Source organism: Ischnura elegans, chromosome X, assembly GCF_921293095.1.
Source record: "Ischnura elegans chromosome X, ioIscEleg1.1, whole genome shotgun sequence".
Lineage (NCBI taxonomy): Eukaryota > Metazoa > Arthropoda > Insecta > Odonata > Coenagrionidae > Ischnura > Ischnura elegans.
In genome coordinates, this window is record NC_060259.1 from 96,968,857 (window position 1) to 96,984,286 (window position 15,430).

At 36.2% G+C, this 15,430-nt stretch overlaps 1 protein-coding gene across 1 annotated transcript; it reads right to left on the minus strand.

The window, feature by feature from the left end:
* Window positions 1-2,347: 2,347 nt before the first annotated feature.
* LOC124171822 (esterase E4-like) lies at window positions 2,348-14,446 on the minus strand. Its single transcript, XM_046551163.1, has 10 exons — window positions 14,165-14,446; window positions 7,822-7,959; window positions 7,522-7,678; window positions 7,117-7,302; window positions 4,862-5,052; window positions 3,672-3,837; window positions 3,271-3,449; window positions 3,021-3,168; window positions 2,769-2,901; window positions 2,348-2,619 (listed from the first exon to the last, which is right to left on the minus strand). The coding sequence occupies exons 1-10, from the start codon at window positions 14,378-14,380 to the stop codon at window positions 2,430-2,432; spliced, it is 1,704 nt and encodes a 567-aa protein (XP_046407119.1). The 5' UTR covers window positions 14,381-14,446; the 3' UTR covers window positions 2,348-2,429.
* Between the last annotated feature and the right edge of the window lie 984 nt (window positions 14,447-15,430).

Consider the following 15,430-nt stretch of genomic DNA (forward strand, 5'->3'; position numbering starts at 1 on the left):
CCTTGTGTGCTTTCCTATCACCTTGCGCCGATTAGTTCACATCGCAGCAGATTGAAACACACTAGCTCACACTGAAACAGACAATTGGAACGCATTTGCGCTGGTGTGTTTACAAATGATGGACCGATTGGCGGCAAAAGTAGAATGTTCAAATGACTTGTCACTTCTGACCCGGCCGTCGCCACATGAATTATGAAGAAGGATGATAATTTTTCGTCTATTTCATTTTGTATTTAGTAAATGCACTAGTGAGTGTTAATTGAAAGAAAATAATTGAATTATTGTTACTTAACAATTACCTCTCCGGTATGGCTACAGTACTGGCAGTACTTTATTTCACATTTCTGGATTGAGATACATATACCACTTGCATTCCCATCACGTACGTAAAGCCGTAAAAAATGTTAACTCCATATAATAAATATGCGAATTCTACAGTAATTTTGCTGTACTGAATTACTTTTAATAGAATGCAATTAACACCACATGAATGTTGAATGAAATTTTGTATATTATATGCTCAGCTATCCATGTTAGTTAGTACGCTTAGAATCTAAGCAATATAACATTTTGGTTTAGCTTACATTTTCCATTCCTAATTTTTTTCATGAGGACAATGACTCGAGGAAATCTAGTAGCCTCCTCTTGCCATTGTCCTTTGTTCTAATAGCATTCATTATGTTTGACAAAGAAAGTATGTAATATATTTCCCAAATTACAAGGTTAAACATCTAAGACTTAGACCAAATTATTGTTTTTGTTCTCAAATGATAATCATTATTATGTTTGAAATGATGGAATTCATTTTCTGCCTGCAATATATTTTCCTGCCATCACAAGTTTTGTCTGCTAGCGCAGATGAACAATGGGGCAGGATGTGTTCCCATCTGTTTAGTGCAGATGACATCACAGGTGCAATTGGAACATGCTCTGAGCTAAATAGTTTAAAACTGATGAGTGCAGATGCACAATTGGAAAGCATCCCTTGTCATGCAGTATGTTTTCTGAGTGACTTTTAGCCTCATAGGCATGGTAAGTTACAATTATTGTGACTAGATCACTTTATCCCCAATGGGAAGTGTGATTATAGGTAGTTGTGGTGCTATTGCTGTGTAGCACTTCTCAGAACAAGGCATCCTGCTATCGGTCAATGCTGATCCTAGTCATTCTAAAGTCATATCAAGCTTCAACCAACATTTTGGATTTTCAGAGGCTTCACCGAGATTTGGACATGGGACTCTTTAATTTGTACTCCTATGTTCTACTCACCCTAGGCGTACTTGTTCTTTGATTCTAGTTTGCATGAAATGCTTGCTTGTCTCTAGTCATTATCACTTTCAAAGAATCCAATGTTGCCAAATTAACATCAATGCCATTGGCAGTGATGTTGCTAATATTGGGGAACACAAAATAATTAATATCTATTTTATGCTTCACCAACATTTTAATCAGTACCCTCATTCATTGTTCTAATTCAAAACTTACTGCATGAAGTCCAAGCACTGCTTGGGATAGGGTTCACAGGTACTGCAGCCTTCATGCTGCTTTTACCTCTGGACCTACTTGATTTCTAGTAAAATTTTAGTGATATTATGCTGAAAACATCTCTTTTAAATGGCTTATCCATTTTACATGGTTGTAACAGTTCGTAAAACACAGTAATATTTAATGTATTGTTACTGGCTCAGGCAATGCCCATCAGCAGGATTAAGACATGTGTAAGACATTCAGTGTGGAAAGTTAATTTTTAAACGTTGACATACTCTCTTGTAAAAGAATTTGGTGGATATAACATTTTTTTCAATTTTTTTGGTCTCAAAGCCTGCCATGCACTCTGTGAAGAGAGACAGTCATACCAGTTGGTTTTCATCAGAAATACATCTTCCTCAAATACAGAATTATATTCTGGTTTGCTTCTTTCCCTCACACTTTCCAGGGTTGAGGCTAACTGTATTCTGTGATGAATTCATGCAAGTCTCTACATGCTATCATTATCTAGGTACGTACTTGGAAAATATTATGTCTGGCCCCTAGTTTATGATTATACATAATTTTTTATCGCATGTGTGTGAAAGTATAAATTTAAACTTCCTGTTGATCGGGGAGTACTAGGATCATACGGAATAGGAGATCCTAATGAGTGATTGGAGTGAATGGCTCTTGAGCCCTTTTTTGGCTTTACCTTATTGAATTATTTATCGTTTTACCTCATTCACAGTGATTTCATCTCAGTTTGTTGGTGTTGCAAAATGCTCTAGCCTGTTGGAGGAATTTGAAAATAAGTTCTACTTATAACATAGCTTGGATCTTCATTTAAATTTCAACAGGTAATGATCATTGAAAGTGATTTTTTTCCAAATTTAATTTTATTGATAACTTATGTGCATAAATTTTGTCGGTTAAAAAATGGAAATTGAGGATATGTCACTTTAAAGCTCATCCCTGATCCTCTCCTGTTTTCTTATCATTGCAAATATTGAATCCCAGAATGCCACTCGTTCATCATACAAACTAGTTTTCATTCTGAGTTCTATTCCAATGTCTAAGTGGTCTTTTGTTTTTCCTTTATAAGGCTCCCATATAGTTGGTAAAGTTTCAGTCACCTCTGGAGTAGGATTGCTGAAATAGAGTAACATTTGTTAAGTGCTCAGCAGATATGCAATGGTTGGTAATAATACTTCGAGAGTAGTTCATCCTGTTGATGAACATTGTCGCAGTTACTAGATATACTATAAAGTTTACAAAAATCTGAAAAAGTGCTATTATACCCTTCTGAGGCAAAATTGGTCCACATTTTTATCAAGCGCTCTGATATTTTTGCTTGAGGGGTCCCTGCTTTTAGTTCCTTGGGAAATAATTTACTGGTGAACATGTAGACCAATTCATCTCCATGACTTACTCCTGTGGATGTTATAAAAGAATAGGTAATATTGGTTCTTTCCTTCAACTGCATTAGGCATATTTAATATTCAAGTCTCAGTTTGATGTGTAATTGATTTGATATCCTGAGACAAGCAGACCTTTTGGGATGTCCTTGATTGCCGGAGAAAACAAACCGATGCCCCCATCATATGATAATACATAGAAGTAAACTTTTGGAAATGTTATTTGACTTAGTATTTTTGCAGTCTCGGCAACACCATATAATATTTTATGATCCATGTCCATCTGTACAGGAAAGAATTGTGTTTAGCTCAGAAAAATATTATTAGGTATATATAATGATGATATTTGCACTTATAAAATATGATTAATATAATTTTTACCAACCTTATAAAAATTAGGGTGTTCAGATACCTGAAGGGATTCATTCTTGAAGTAAAAGTCATGAATTTTAGCTGTTATTTCAGCATCCTTCTCTTCATCCCCTTGGTACCCCAGATAAATTGGAAGGTGTCTATACATTTCATACTTCATGTCGTTTAAGAGGATATGATCTCTCAGCAGTTCTGCAACGCAAAATAAAAATTGTGAACTGGGTATATATGTATACATTTAGGCTATGAAAAGTATTATTTATTGTACATAAAATAAGTTTTTTCATGTAATTATTTACTGTGAAAATTTACTACCTTTCCTTTATATTTAGAAGCAGTCTCAGTGTAGAATTAAATTGTTATGATATATTTAATTTAGAATGGATTTTCCTACCAAGAAAATCCTCCACTTACGTAATGAAAATAGTATCCCTTCATCAGATGTAACACCTAGTATGTATTTGACTTTGTTCATCTTCCCATCCTTCATCATTTTCCTTGGGTCACTTGGGAGAAAAGCATCCTTGCCTTTTCCTTCAGCAACAGGAACAAATGGATTGAAAAAATCTGTACCCCATTCCTAATAAAAAATAATTATTAAATTACAATTTTTTCAAATAGGTAACCCGTATGAAAATTTTGCTCTCTCATGCTATCAGGGGATAAGTATGTTAAGGAAACAATGTAATTGGGTTTTAAAAAGGGAAAAAGGTGTATTGTAGACTACACTCTTCATACTTGTTTTCTTGGAAAAATATACGAAACATATGAATACAATACAGGCAAGAGAGTTTGGTACCAGTAGGAACAATCATGACGTCTCTGACTGAATAATGGCACACAATTTACAAAACTTCTTTGAAGACATTGACAAGTAACAATGTTGTCGTCTGTAACTTTTTGGTTTTGAGTTCCTTACGCACTAACATAAATATCATGGAAAGTGCGAACTCTAAAAAATGTACAACTGTCCATGAGAAAAAATGGGTTTTGGCAAGTACAATCCGGCTCACTGAAGAGTCTGACCATGTGCTTAATTAATTGTCATTGCAAAGGTCACTTTGGTCGGGAATTGTTTTCTTGTCATTTGGATTATAATGGTCGGTTTTTTGAAGATTAGGAAAAAAAATGTGTGGAGTGGATATACCTCAAGCGAGTAATTGACATGGAAAAACCAAAACTTTTAAGTCAAATTAATCGGTTAATACTGAAATTTGAGATTGAGGTTGTATTTTTCATCAGAAGCCGGTGATTCAACATTTAAAATGATACCTCATTTATCACTGTAGGTGCAGTGTTCTTGGAACTTACATGGAATGACAGAAAAGACCTTTCTGTAATAATATATATAATGATCAGATAGTTATGGATTCTTCTTCTCAGCTCAAATGTCCATTCACAATTAAAAATTTTCCCAAGTATATGAAAGGCTTTCATGTGACATGTTAAATATATGTGTCCAAAGTATTAATTGTGTCCAATCATAGCAGCAGCATTCTCAAGTGAGGTTCGTGGGTATTACCTATAAAGTTTGCATTTTTCTTTACAGTATTTGGGTATTAAACAGTTATTCGCCTTAAGTTATAATTTGAATATGTACATGCCTTCAATCTGCTGGTGACCTTCACAATTCTCTCGGCTGGATGCCCCCTCATGCAATTCACCATTTGTTTTACCCCTTCATCCTCGCATCCCAATCCAGCAGCCAGTTGGAGTGCATGCTGTGGCCCCTGACTGGTGAAGGCCCAAGGGTTCAGAGCTGATCCACTTTGAGATATTGCTCTATTGAACAAACCTATGCACAGGAAATAAAGATTTATTTATTTTGTGTGATCATTGGTTTTCTCATGAGGGGCGACTGATAGAAGTACAACCATTCATTTTGGAATAAACTTTGTATTATTGTATTTTATTTTTATTATTTATCCATTGCATTTCACTTGTTTAAAGTATCATCAGATAATGGAATATTTTCAGTTCCCTAATATTATATTATTCCCAGTAGAAGAACACAAAGTTAACTCTAAGTTAATGATAGCTTCTTCTACAATTATTGGTTTTTAACCCTCATATGGATTCTCTGAGCCTTAGCGACACTCATGGTTTTAAAAATGATGTAACAATTTTCCATTCCATTGGATCATTTTGATATTTTCATTATTCTATTTTTTCTTCCTTCTCAGTCTACAAAGCAATTTTTGTTTACATAGTGTGGATAGTTTTCATTTTATTGGCCTCTAATGGAAAAAGTTACGTTGCTGGATTTACAGCGCCGCTGAGGCACCAAGCATTTCCTCGTCATTATGTTGGGGACTGCACTCTCAATGCTGATTTCAAAGTTATAATTTTTTAAATGAAATGTTATAGTCTATTTATAATCATATTATTTATTTTTTAAACTTTATAGACAAAATAAAATTGTTTAAAAATAGTACAATATTATTATACTAATTTTGCTTTGTCTTTTAGCTCTTTGTCTTTGTTTTGGTCAGTGCAACGCTATGGAAAGAAAAGGTGAGTGTAAACAAGAGTGATCATGAAAGGAGTTATGATTGAGATACATTATTTGGTGATATAGGGAGATAGTGAAGATTAGTTTGTATATTTCCCTATCATTTCCCTCTTTTATCTTAAAATATTTCACTGAAATGCACTATTCCTGAGAGTTGGCATGTACCACCCCTTTTCCTTTGGTGGAAGTGGCGTGGACCTCCCCCCCCCCCCCCCCCCCCCAATTTATGGAAATATAGAAAATTAAATATTGTCGTTTGTGTAGTTAAATCAGTCATGTGCCCATATCCTTGGCATACAGTGATACTCCATCAAATATATTATTATTTGCATTTATTGAAATAAAAAATATTATGGGATATCCATACTTCCTTATTCAAATTGAGTTAACCTTATGTTGATCCTGCCATTTTTACTCCCCATGATTATAGATACATCACATAAAATTATTACCAAGCATTATTAGCCTAAGTGCCCGTGAAAGATAGGGCAAGGTCAAAGGGCCAAAATCACTCCACTGAATTTGATGAATTTCTGAAGTGTTCTGAGAGTCACGTTTGCTTCTTGTTACCAAGGAAACACTATTCATTGGGGTCTACACAATATTTAGTTTCTAATGGTATGTAGTCCCTTTAGGAGCAAAGGAGGGGGCCCAGCCCCCTCCCCAAAATGAGGATCTATGTATGCCACTGGTACCAGTAGCTGTATGTAAATGACTGCATGTAGTTGTTGGATGGTTGGAGAAATAATGATTGCCTAGACTGTAGAATGCATAGGGAAAATGCTTCATAATTCCAGAAGTTTACTCAAATATATATTCCAGAAGTTTACTCAAGTCTTGATCCTGACTAAAAATTGACTTGATTGCTATGTTTATACTAAGATATCTTACTCGAGTCCTGAGGCTTGCTAAAGCTCTACACCACACTTGATAAGTTGAGTACTAAATCAAAATGAGTGAAGTTTCAAGATGTCCTCCACTGTCACCATACATTTTTGAAATGAAATATTTCTCATAAAAATAATTCTTTGTGATATATTATATTCCAGCAACATTAGTTTTTGATGGTCAATATACTATGAGTGACAAAAGTTTGGTTAGAAGTATTATTTTGTAATGTTTACCACAGTGCATTACTACTATGACTCTAGCTCAAGTGAGCCGAGTTGAAGTTAGTTTCTAAAATACTTACTCTCCCCCAAACTCAATTTGAGTCGTAGACCTGAAACACTGAAGGGCTCAAGATAGAGTCAAGTTCTGGATTGCAGCCCTAAGACCCCTACTGGGCTTCACTTCTAAAATTACATTTGTAATGAATATAATGGATTTTGTCTAATGTATTCTTACCCTTTGAAAGAGGTGATAAAATATGGTAATGGACACTGGCTCCTCCTGCACTATTCCCAAATATTGTGGTTCTTGTGGGATCTCCACCAAAATTCCCAATGTTTGTTTTGACCCATTTCAGAGCCATTACTTGATCTTTCAGGCCATTGTTTCCTGGTACCTCTTCATTTCCTGTGCTTAAGAAACCTGGAAAAACCAATTATTTATGACAAGCACGAACAGGTTCTATTTCTTCTGTGCCAAAAATTTAACTTTTGATACAGGAGTATAACTATTATCAGTTAGACCATACATTATCTTGCTTGACTCCTATAATTGTTCAAAGGCATGATTTTTTTGGTAAAGAAAGCTTTCATTGAGGTATTACATCTATGTTTTTTCATAAGATTGGTCACTCTTACATACCTAGTGCACCAAGGCGGTAGTTAATAGTGACTAAGACAATGTCTTCATCAAGTAAATACTCTGGTCCATATAAATCAGCACCACCAGATCCTTGAATAAATAGACCACCATGGATCCAAACCATTACTGGCAATCTTCCACTCTTGTCTTCTGGAATCTGACAATAGGCAAAAATAATTAGCTAAAACAGCATTGAGAGAAATTTGCAAATACTTAATTGCTTAAAATTATTCTGTAATCATAAAAACGAATTCCTGTATTACTATGTTGTCAACCAAGTAAGAAGCTCCACTCAGTTACCTTTGGTGTGTACACATTAAGGGTCAGACAGTCTTCATTTCCAATGACTTCATCTGAGAGCATGGACTTTTGTGGGCAAACATTTCCCTCCTCAGTTGCATTTTTCACATCACCCCACTTATAAACAGGTTCTGGAGGCTGGAAATTAGAAAAAAATTGAGCGCCACCAATACATCAATTATAGCTCCTGGACCAAAACTAAAGAGAAAATTTTGAGTTTTCACTCTTTATAAAAATGACGGTTTTTCTTATTTCTATTAATAATTCCTGGTTACACTTATTATGAATGTAGAAAATGTTTTTTTCAGTGAAATATTTATCTTTTATGTTGGTGTTTAAAAATAATTAAAAGATACAGTTGGAGTTCTGAAGTAATTTTTAATTATTTCATTCATTTATTTACTGCATTAGTTGGTGATTTCCGCCGACTATAGAATGCCGTTGTGGCTCCAGCCTTCAAGACCTAAAAACTAAAACTTATCCTGCGTCGCCGCCACCCGAGTTACACAAATGTATATGTGGTTTACCTTTTACACGGGGCACAGCGGCCGCCCCTCATAGTATCCTGATTCATCGCTTTTAGCCATGAAGGCTTCCCAGTATAGTTAGCAATATTTTTTACGTGCTCTGTTGTCTTGAGCTGCTATTGAATCACCAGTCTTATTTTATTGATAGAAAAGAATCTGGCTTTGGAACCTGCATGAATATTGAAAAATATGCACCATTTATTCAGTTAAAAGACGTTTTCATGGATTGGTAATAGAAGGGTGCAGATAGTGAGAGTGCAATTGAGCTTTCATTTTTATAGATAAAATTTATGAACCGTACAATCAAAATGCATTATAAACATTTATCGGTTTCCTCGTTAGTTGAAATTCATGGCTTCAAAGATATGGCCAAATTTGTGAGTTTTCAAGTAAAAATGACGGACACAGATATTGAGGCCGTCCTTTGCACCATTCACCTGAGCTTCTATTTGGACACTCTTTGAGGAAGAGCCAAGTAGAAAATCGACGCAACTGATATTGCCTCCTTGTATCTAACTGAAGAATAATTAAGATAGTAGGTCATGCTCACATCGAAGCCCTCTTAAATTTTGCTTTTAATTATGATTCAAATGTTATGCGACGATTGTATTTATTATTTCCGAATAGAGTGTGTACCCTCTCTGAGAATATCTTTTTGGATTTATTTCATTTTTAGCTACGTAAGCCATTGGGTTTACGTTGAACTATTTTTCCAGGCTGTTGGTCGAGATTGGTTTCATCTGACTCTTGGATTATTAGTCTGGTAGAAGCGATGTGTTATCTTAGATAATAGCTTACAAGCTGACAAAAATCTTTTGATTGATACTGCCATTTCCCCTTTTCATTGACCTTGTGATTAAAGTTATCAATAGAATGAATCTCCATGCATTGTAATAGGTGTGCGGCAGAAATTTCATGTTTTCTCTCCTCTCCGATTTTATCATAATCTGGTTTTCCCGTGCATTTCCATGCATTTCCATCCTGGTTTTTCCATGCATTGTAATAGCTGTGCGACAGAAATTTCATGTTTTCTCTCCTTTCCGATTTTATCATAATCTGTTTTTTCCGTAAAAAAATATGTCTCCTCATAGTGGTTTTAGTTTATGTTCACGTGCTGACATGTTGGATGGATGTCTATCATTGGCGTTAAAGGTTTATTTAGTGGCATTTATTCGTTATCATTTGGATTTAAAACGCTCTGAAATAAAATTTATCCCGACGATTACACAGCAAAATTGGGGCAAGCAAGCGAGTCTCGAAGGTGGGTTTAAATTCTTTAATAGAAATTCGTAAATCCATCAATTTTCATTGCCAGTGACGGTTTCATATTTAGGAGTTTTAGTGGGTCTTAAGGAGAGTTGATTCCTTAAATACATCACTCACTGACGGAAAAATCTATATGGCTCATCTAAAGGAAAGAGTAGATCAATCATTTCGTTAGAGATGGAAAAACTAATTTTCTACAATGACGTTTATTATGCCCCATGAAAAATAATTTTAATAAGAATTGAATCATCTTCTAATTGTGGCCATTTCGAGCATTTTAGCGCCACAGTCACCGTTTTTAGAATCTCATTGTATCCCATTGTGTTGCTCTTATACTAAATTTAGCGTTCTTTTTTGCTCTCAATAGATTTTCATTTACCTAGACTAAATGCTAATACAATACAATGCGTTCTCCGCTGTCTCTCATCTCTGTCAGCCATACGCACGCATTACGTGTTTATATTTGTATAGTTTTTAGTATTATTTAAGTAAGTAATACGGGAAGTAAGTAATAAGGCTTCCTCAAATTTTGAAGGAATGAAAATTTTCATGCAATTGCTGATTTAAAAGTACAGACCCTCAATAGAAATTAGAAGCATAGTGTCGTGATCGACACGATCAAGGAGGGAGACTCGAGTGGCTGCGTCTCCCGGAATCGGGTTTAGGGCACCAAAGAATTGAAATCCGCGCGAATCAGATCTCAGAGAAGTTTAATGACTGAGGTTGGTGGTGATTTTACAAATGTAACTGCGACGGGCAGGCACACCCCGTCGCTCTCGTGTCTACCCACCGACTGCCCAAATTCCCGCGCTCGCGTCGTCAGGGCACAGGTCAACACCTCCAAGACCAGGGGAAGGGTGGCTTCACTCGACCCACCCTAGGAAACGAGCAACTTATCTTCGTCAGCGAGACAATTACCATATGTCCAAAAAATTTAGACGTTTATGACTGGTCGAGGAGACGCTGACTACATACGCCTCGACGACCGATGACCCAAATTTATGAGCAGGAACCCTTGCCTTCGACAAATATGGTGACGAGGCGACAGAAATGTGCTCAAAGGATCGTCTCGCAACCTTGGGACAAAAACACACCATGCACATTGAAAATATCTGACCCTTCGTCATACACATTACAAAAAATAAATACACAATATGACACACAGTCATTACAATAGTCCCTGAGATGTATTCTGAAATGATGTTATAGCGAAGTATTTGAAATCGAAAATCATTAAATGGACACACTTTGGGCTATTTATAACATTTGGGTTATTTTGGCATATTTGCAATCGATGAATATTTCTAAAAGTAACGCTTACTGGTGTTGGACCTCAAAGCACAATTTGGTATTTTTTTAAATATGTGTGATAGTTTAAATGTTATTAAATTAAGCGAAATTTTGATACCTCAAAGGCCATGCACGTCGAGGGGCATCATATTCACCACACGTCAACGAGAGAGGTATACGCCGCGTCAGCATATCTTGAGTGCAGGGGAGGGAGGCAAAAAATTATTCAGCGTTGGAGCGGATGACGTGTGCGTTGAAGTCGATGCACTCTGGGTATGCGGAACGTGGCGAAGACGAAAGTGGGGATTTTTTGAAAAGTCTCTGTGTATTTCAACGTTTTTTATTTGTCCTACGTAGTTATGCAATGGAGAACAGGGAGAAGAATATAAAGTATTTTGTAGTTCTAGATAATGTGATGGAGGGAAAAGTTCGCATGAATTATACTCTAGTTTAAGAAATTAATTATTTCTGCTGAAATCCATACAATTTTTATCCTTCCAACGCATATATTTTTAGCGTATAAATGGTATACGCTATTTATTCCCAGAAAAAGAAGCTCCTATGAATAGTATAAAAATGGAATGATATACCAATTATACTGCCAAAGAAAAGATTTGTTTCATTGCGGCTAGTAGCATCGAACTGGAATTATAGCATCACGGAACATTGTGTATTTTACTGAATTCTTTATATTTTACTCTGAAAATGTTAACATACGTTATTTTACGATATCTGTAAGTAGAATATTGAATTTGGTTCTAGTTAAACGGGTGCGGATCACTTTTTTTAACTGTGCCTGTGATTGATTCCCTCTAACTAAGCTGAAATTGAAGAAATTTGGCTTTTCTACGTTCGAAATGTATGAAAAAGAAATGAAAAAAGCGTAAAATGTATCATCGCCTAATCAGCAAAAATTATTTTATTTTAGATAGAAATTTCACTAAATATTTGCTCATGGCTACTCTCTGCCTCCTGAAAAATAGAGGATTGGTGGATTGAGGAAAAAGTCCTTGTCGTGTTGGTGAGTAGTTCTTTCTGATGTCACTGAATTCATTTTCTGGGGCTAGAAGAATTAACGGTTTGCCTAAACATTTTTTTTAACAATAAGATTGCGTAAATGATATCATCGTTTGTTATGCAACGGTCTTTAATACTATAGCGTTCTTTAGACTTTTCCAATTACTGTTGTGAAGTCATGTTTAGCGGGTGATTATTCCCTAAGTATACAGTGAGTGATCTGATATTTATCGGTCTGCAGATTTTTTTAAAGCTTATGAAAGATAAATATTTTTGGACATGAGTAGAAAACTTGGTTTTAATATTGAATTCAACGAAATCATTTTTCTCCATGCCTGTGAAGTCTTTGTTCACAATATGAATTGAAAATTTAGTCTTACCTTATAAGGGCAGTTACAAAGCCTTTTTGCTAGCATACAGATCAGGGGCGGATCCAGGATTTTTTTCTTTGGGGTTTGACTGATCTTCTCATATTTGAGATTAAAAACAAAATCCAACACTTACTGTAGGAAATATTCTCTTTAGACATGAAAGTTATTAATACTAAATAAAATGATTGAGGATCCGTAGTACACAAAATAAAACTAACGCAATGATAACCGTATTAAAAATCTTATCTATTTTTTAAGCGTCAGGGAGTGGGGGAATAGGGAGGGGCACGTGCCCCCGTGCACCTCCCTAAATCCGCCTACGATACAGATTCTTCTGTGCTTTATTTCCCCCGTAACGTTAATGTTCACCGAAAAATCATGACTACGGGTGAAGAATTGATATATGGACGTTTACTTACTGGACACACGTGTGTTCCGTGGGAATAAATAATGTGCACCGCGGTGTAATCGTGGCTAATGTCATAAATAACATTAAGCTTTGAGAAAGCCGTCGCATTTCAGCTAAAAGAACGGAATCAGGGTGATACATAAAGAGCATATATCTTCTTGGGGCCCAACCGTTACTTCAGACAGCGTCACTACCGCCTACGCATAATTTTAGCAATAAAGGAAAATTATTATTATTTCTGATAGTCGTAAGGCGATCTATGCACAAAATCATTGTTTGCATTTAAAATAAATAGCCATATATAATGTATTTTTATTTTATAGAAATATCACGCTTCTATTATAAATTGTTCCAAAACCATTTCTTGTCTTATATTTCACTAGTAAGAGCGCTATTAGGTGAAAAATGTTGGTTAAAAATCAGGCAGAAAAGATAGTTATTCCAAAGATACATTACGGAAATAAATATTTCATAGACTGAATGCGTATGGTAATGACGTTCACCCAAAGGAATTATGAGATTCGACGTATTTTTTATTATTTAACCAGCATTATGGCCTTTTTTACTATCATTAACTGGTAATCTTCCAAGGAGCTCACTATGATATGAACGCTCGCTAACCCCACAAAAATGGGCGCATAAATGTGGAGACTCAAAGAAAACTGTTTCTATAGCCAAGGAGCCACTGCAACCGTTACAAATGAACTGAGTTGGTTGGACAGATATTTCGAGGAAAAAGTCATCTTTACGTGAACTAGTAAACATCCTATTAGATTGTAATGAAGGGACCGGCAGTCGTATGGAGTGGCATTCCAGAGAGGGGTTAAGGGTCACGTCACAATTACGTGGGTCAATAGCATAGCTACAATGACACGTGTTTGAAACTGCTCTGATCTAATGGCACTAATTTTCATTTTCGCCTCGTTGCATTGGTCAGAAATCCTATAATAGAACATTTCATAGTTATAGTGATTTTCCATGCTTGTTATTATTGCTTGAAAGTATTATTAATAAGAATCCATTGGCATGTACTCTTGAATGGAAAGTTTTTATCGAATGCATGCTATATTTCTCATGATGGTCGATAAAATTGAATTTTAAACTTAGACACACAAGTATTCATTTAGTATTAACGCGCTACTCGAATAATTTTACATATTATGGTATTATCGCCTCTTCTTGGGTTTTGTGGAAGTTATGAGTGGATTTAAACGGAGTTTAGCGGAGGTTTAATGAAATCCTTCTAAAAATTACGAATGCAAGCTAATCACACGAATTAAAGCATGGGCCAAAATGGCTCTGTATTTGTAATTTTGTAGCCATATTCGTATCTATATCTGTGCGTCATTGAAGATTTGGGATTAATTTAAGAGCATAACGGGTGGAGGGACTGCAGGGTTCGGAAGAATCGAACTCGCATCTAATGGAAGCGTGTTGAATAAAAGGTTATCTTAGTGCCATACCTTGAACCTTAAGTCTTCCAATGGGGGTTTTGCATATGGAATTCCTCGATATGCCAATATCCTTCTTCCTTTGGCGGATAGTAGAGAAGAGCCTTGGACTTTCCCGTCATCGGTGCTTATGATAGGAACGGTGAATTCTGCCCCCTCACTCCAGCCGATGAAGAACAGCGTGATGAAATAATACTTCCAGTAACTGTGTATTGTTGAGGTAGACATTGTCTGAGTGCCTTCTAGCTCATCTGTGCCCCGGAGTACAATGCTTCACCCTCTCGAGACATTTCCTCGCAGCCTTTTTCACCACGTCTAACTATTAATATTTCCGTAGAGTTAGCATTTCTTTATCGGAGTGACCTTCGCATCTTGTCGGCTGCACGACTCGCTAGCGGAAGGATTTCCTTAGGTTACATCAGCTGGGACGATCAATTGATCGGCTGCTCATGTGGGATGGCATGAAATACTTGCTGCCAACACTGCTATAAAATTTGAATTTCGTGAACTGAAAATTACACTTTTCTCTTTTCATATTCACGGTCATTTTCTTCAAGCTATCTCTGCAATGTCTGTCTGTCAATCTACTCGTTAATGCCATGTATTTTTATCAAGTGGTACTATAGATTTATGGTTTTTTTGGGAATATCCCGCGTCAGGTTATTAAAATGGCCGACGTTTCTTCTCCTATGCCGGAGACCTCATCAGGGCAAATGACCCTGCCCTGGTGGGATGAGGTCTCCGGCATAGGAGAAGAAACGTCGGCCATTTTAATAACCTGACGCGGGATATTCCCAAAGAACCATAAATCTACAAACATGGACCGCGAAACCTTTAGTAATTTGACGAAATGGTACTATGTTGTTTTTCGAGTAGTATTTTTCAGCTGGGTGATAATTTGCGAAATATTACCCCAGTGTGAATGAAATAAATGTGAAAATATCTGATAAGCGCGAAGAAAGGCGGATGCTTTTCCGCTTATGAATAAGTTTCGACGATTGCACATTAGTTATTTCACTGAGGGATTTTTGGCAAAATTGTGAGTTCTATTCGTGATAGTTGACGTAAGAGAACGTGTGTGATCTATCCGCAACGCCCAAGATAAAATAATCGCACAGACATGCAGTGGAAGTATACAAAATTGCTATGAATCGGGAAAGCTTCGCTTTAAAAAGGAGCACATCTGTAACGATAGCGACGAAGGAAAGGACTTAGAAATACGAGGGAGCGCCAAATCTTGAGTCTAGTGTCATGTGCCTCTGAAATCATCACTTGGAG

Excerpts from the sequence above, each read along its gene's own strand:
- LOC124171822 (XM_046551163.1), bottom strand. The coding sequence starts at position 14,380 with ATGTCTACCTCAACAATACACAGTTACTGGAAGTATTATTTCATCACG. Across the intron at positions 7,679-7,821 it reads TTAATGTGTACACACCAAAG|ATTCCAGAAGACAAGAGTGG; the intron begins GTAACTGAGTGG and ends GCCTATTGTCAG. Across the intron at positions 5,053-7,116 it reads TTTATCACCTCTTTCAAAGG|GTTTGTTCAATAGAGCAATA; the intron begins GTAAGAATACAT and ends TCCTGTGCATAG.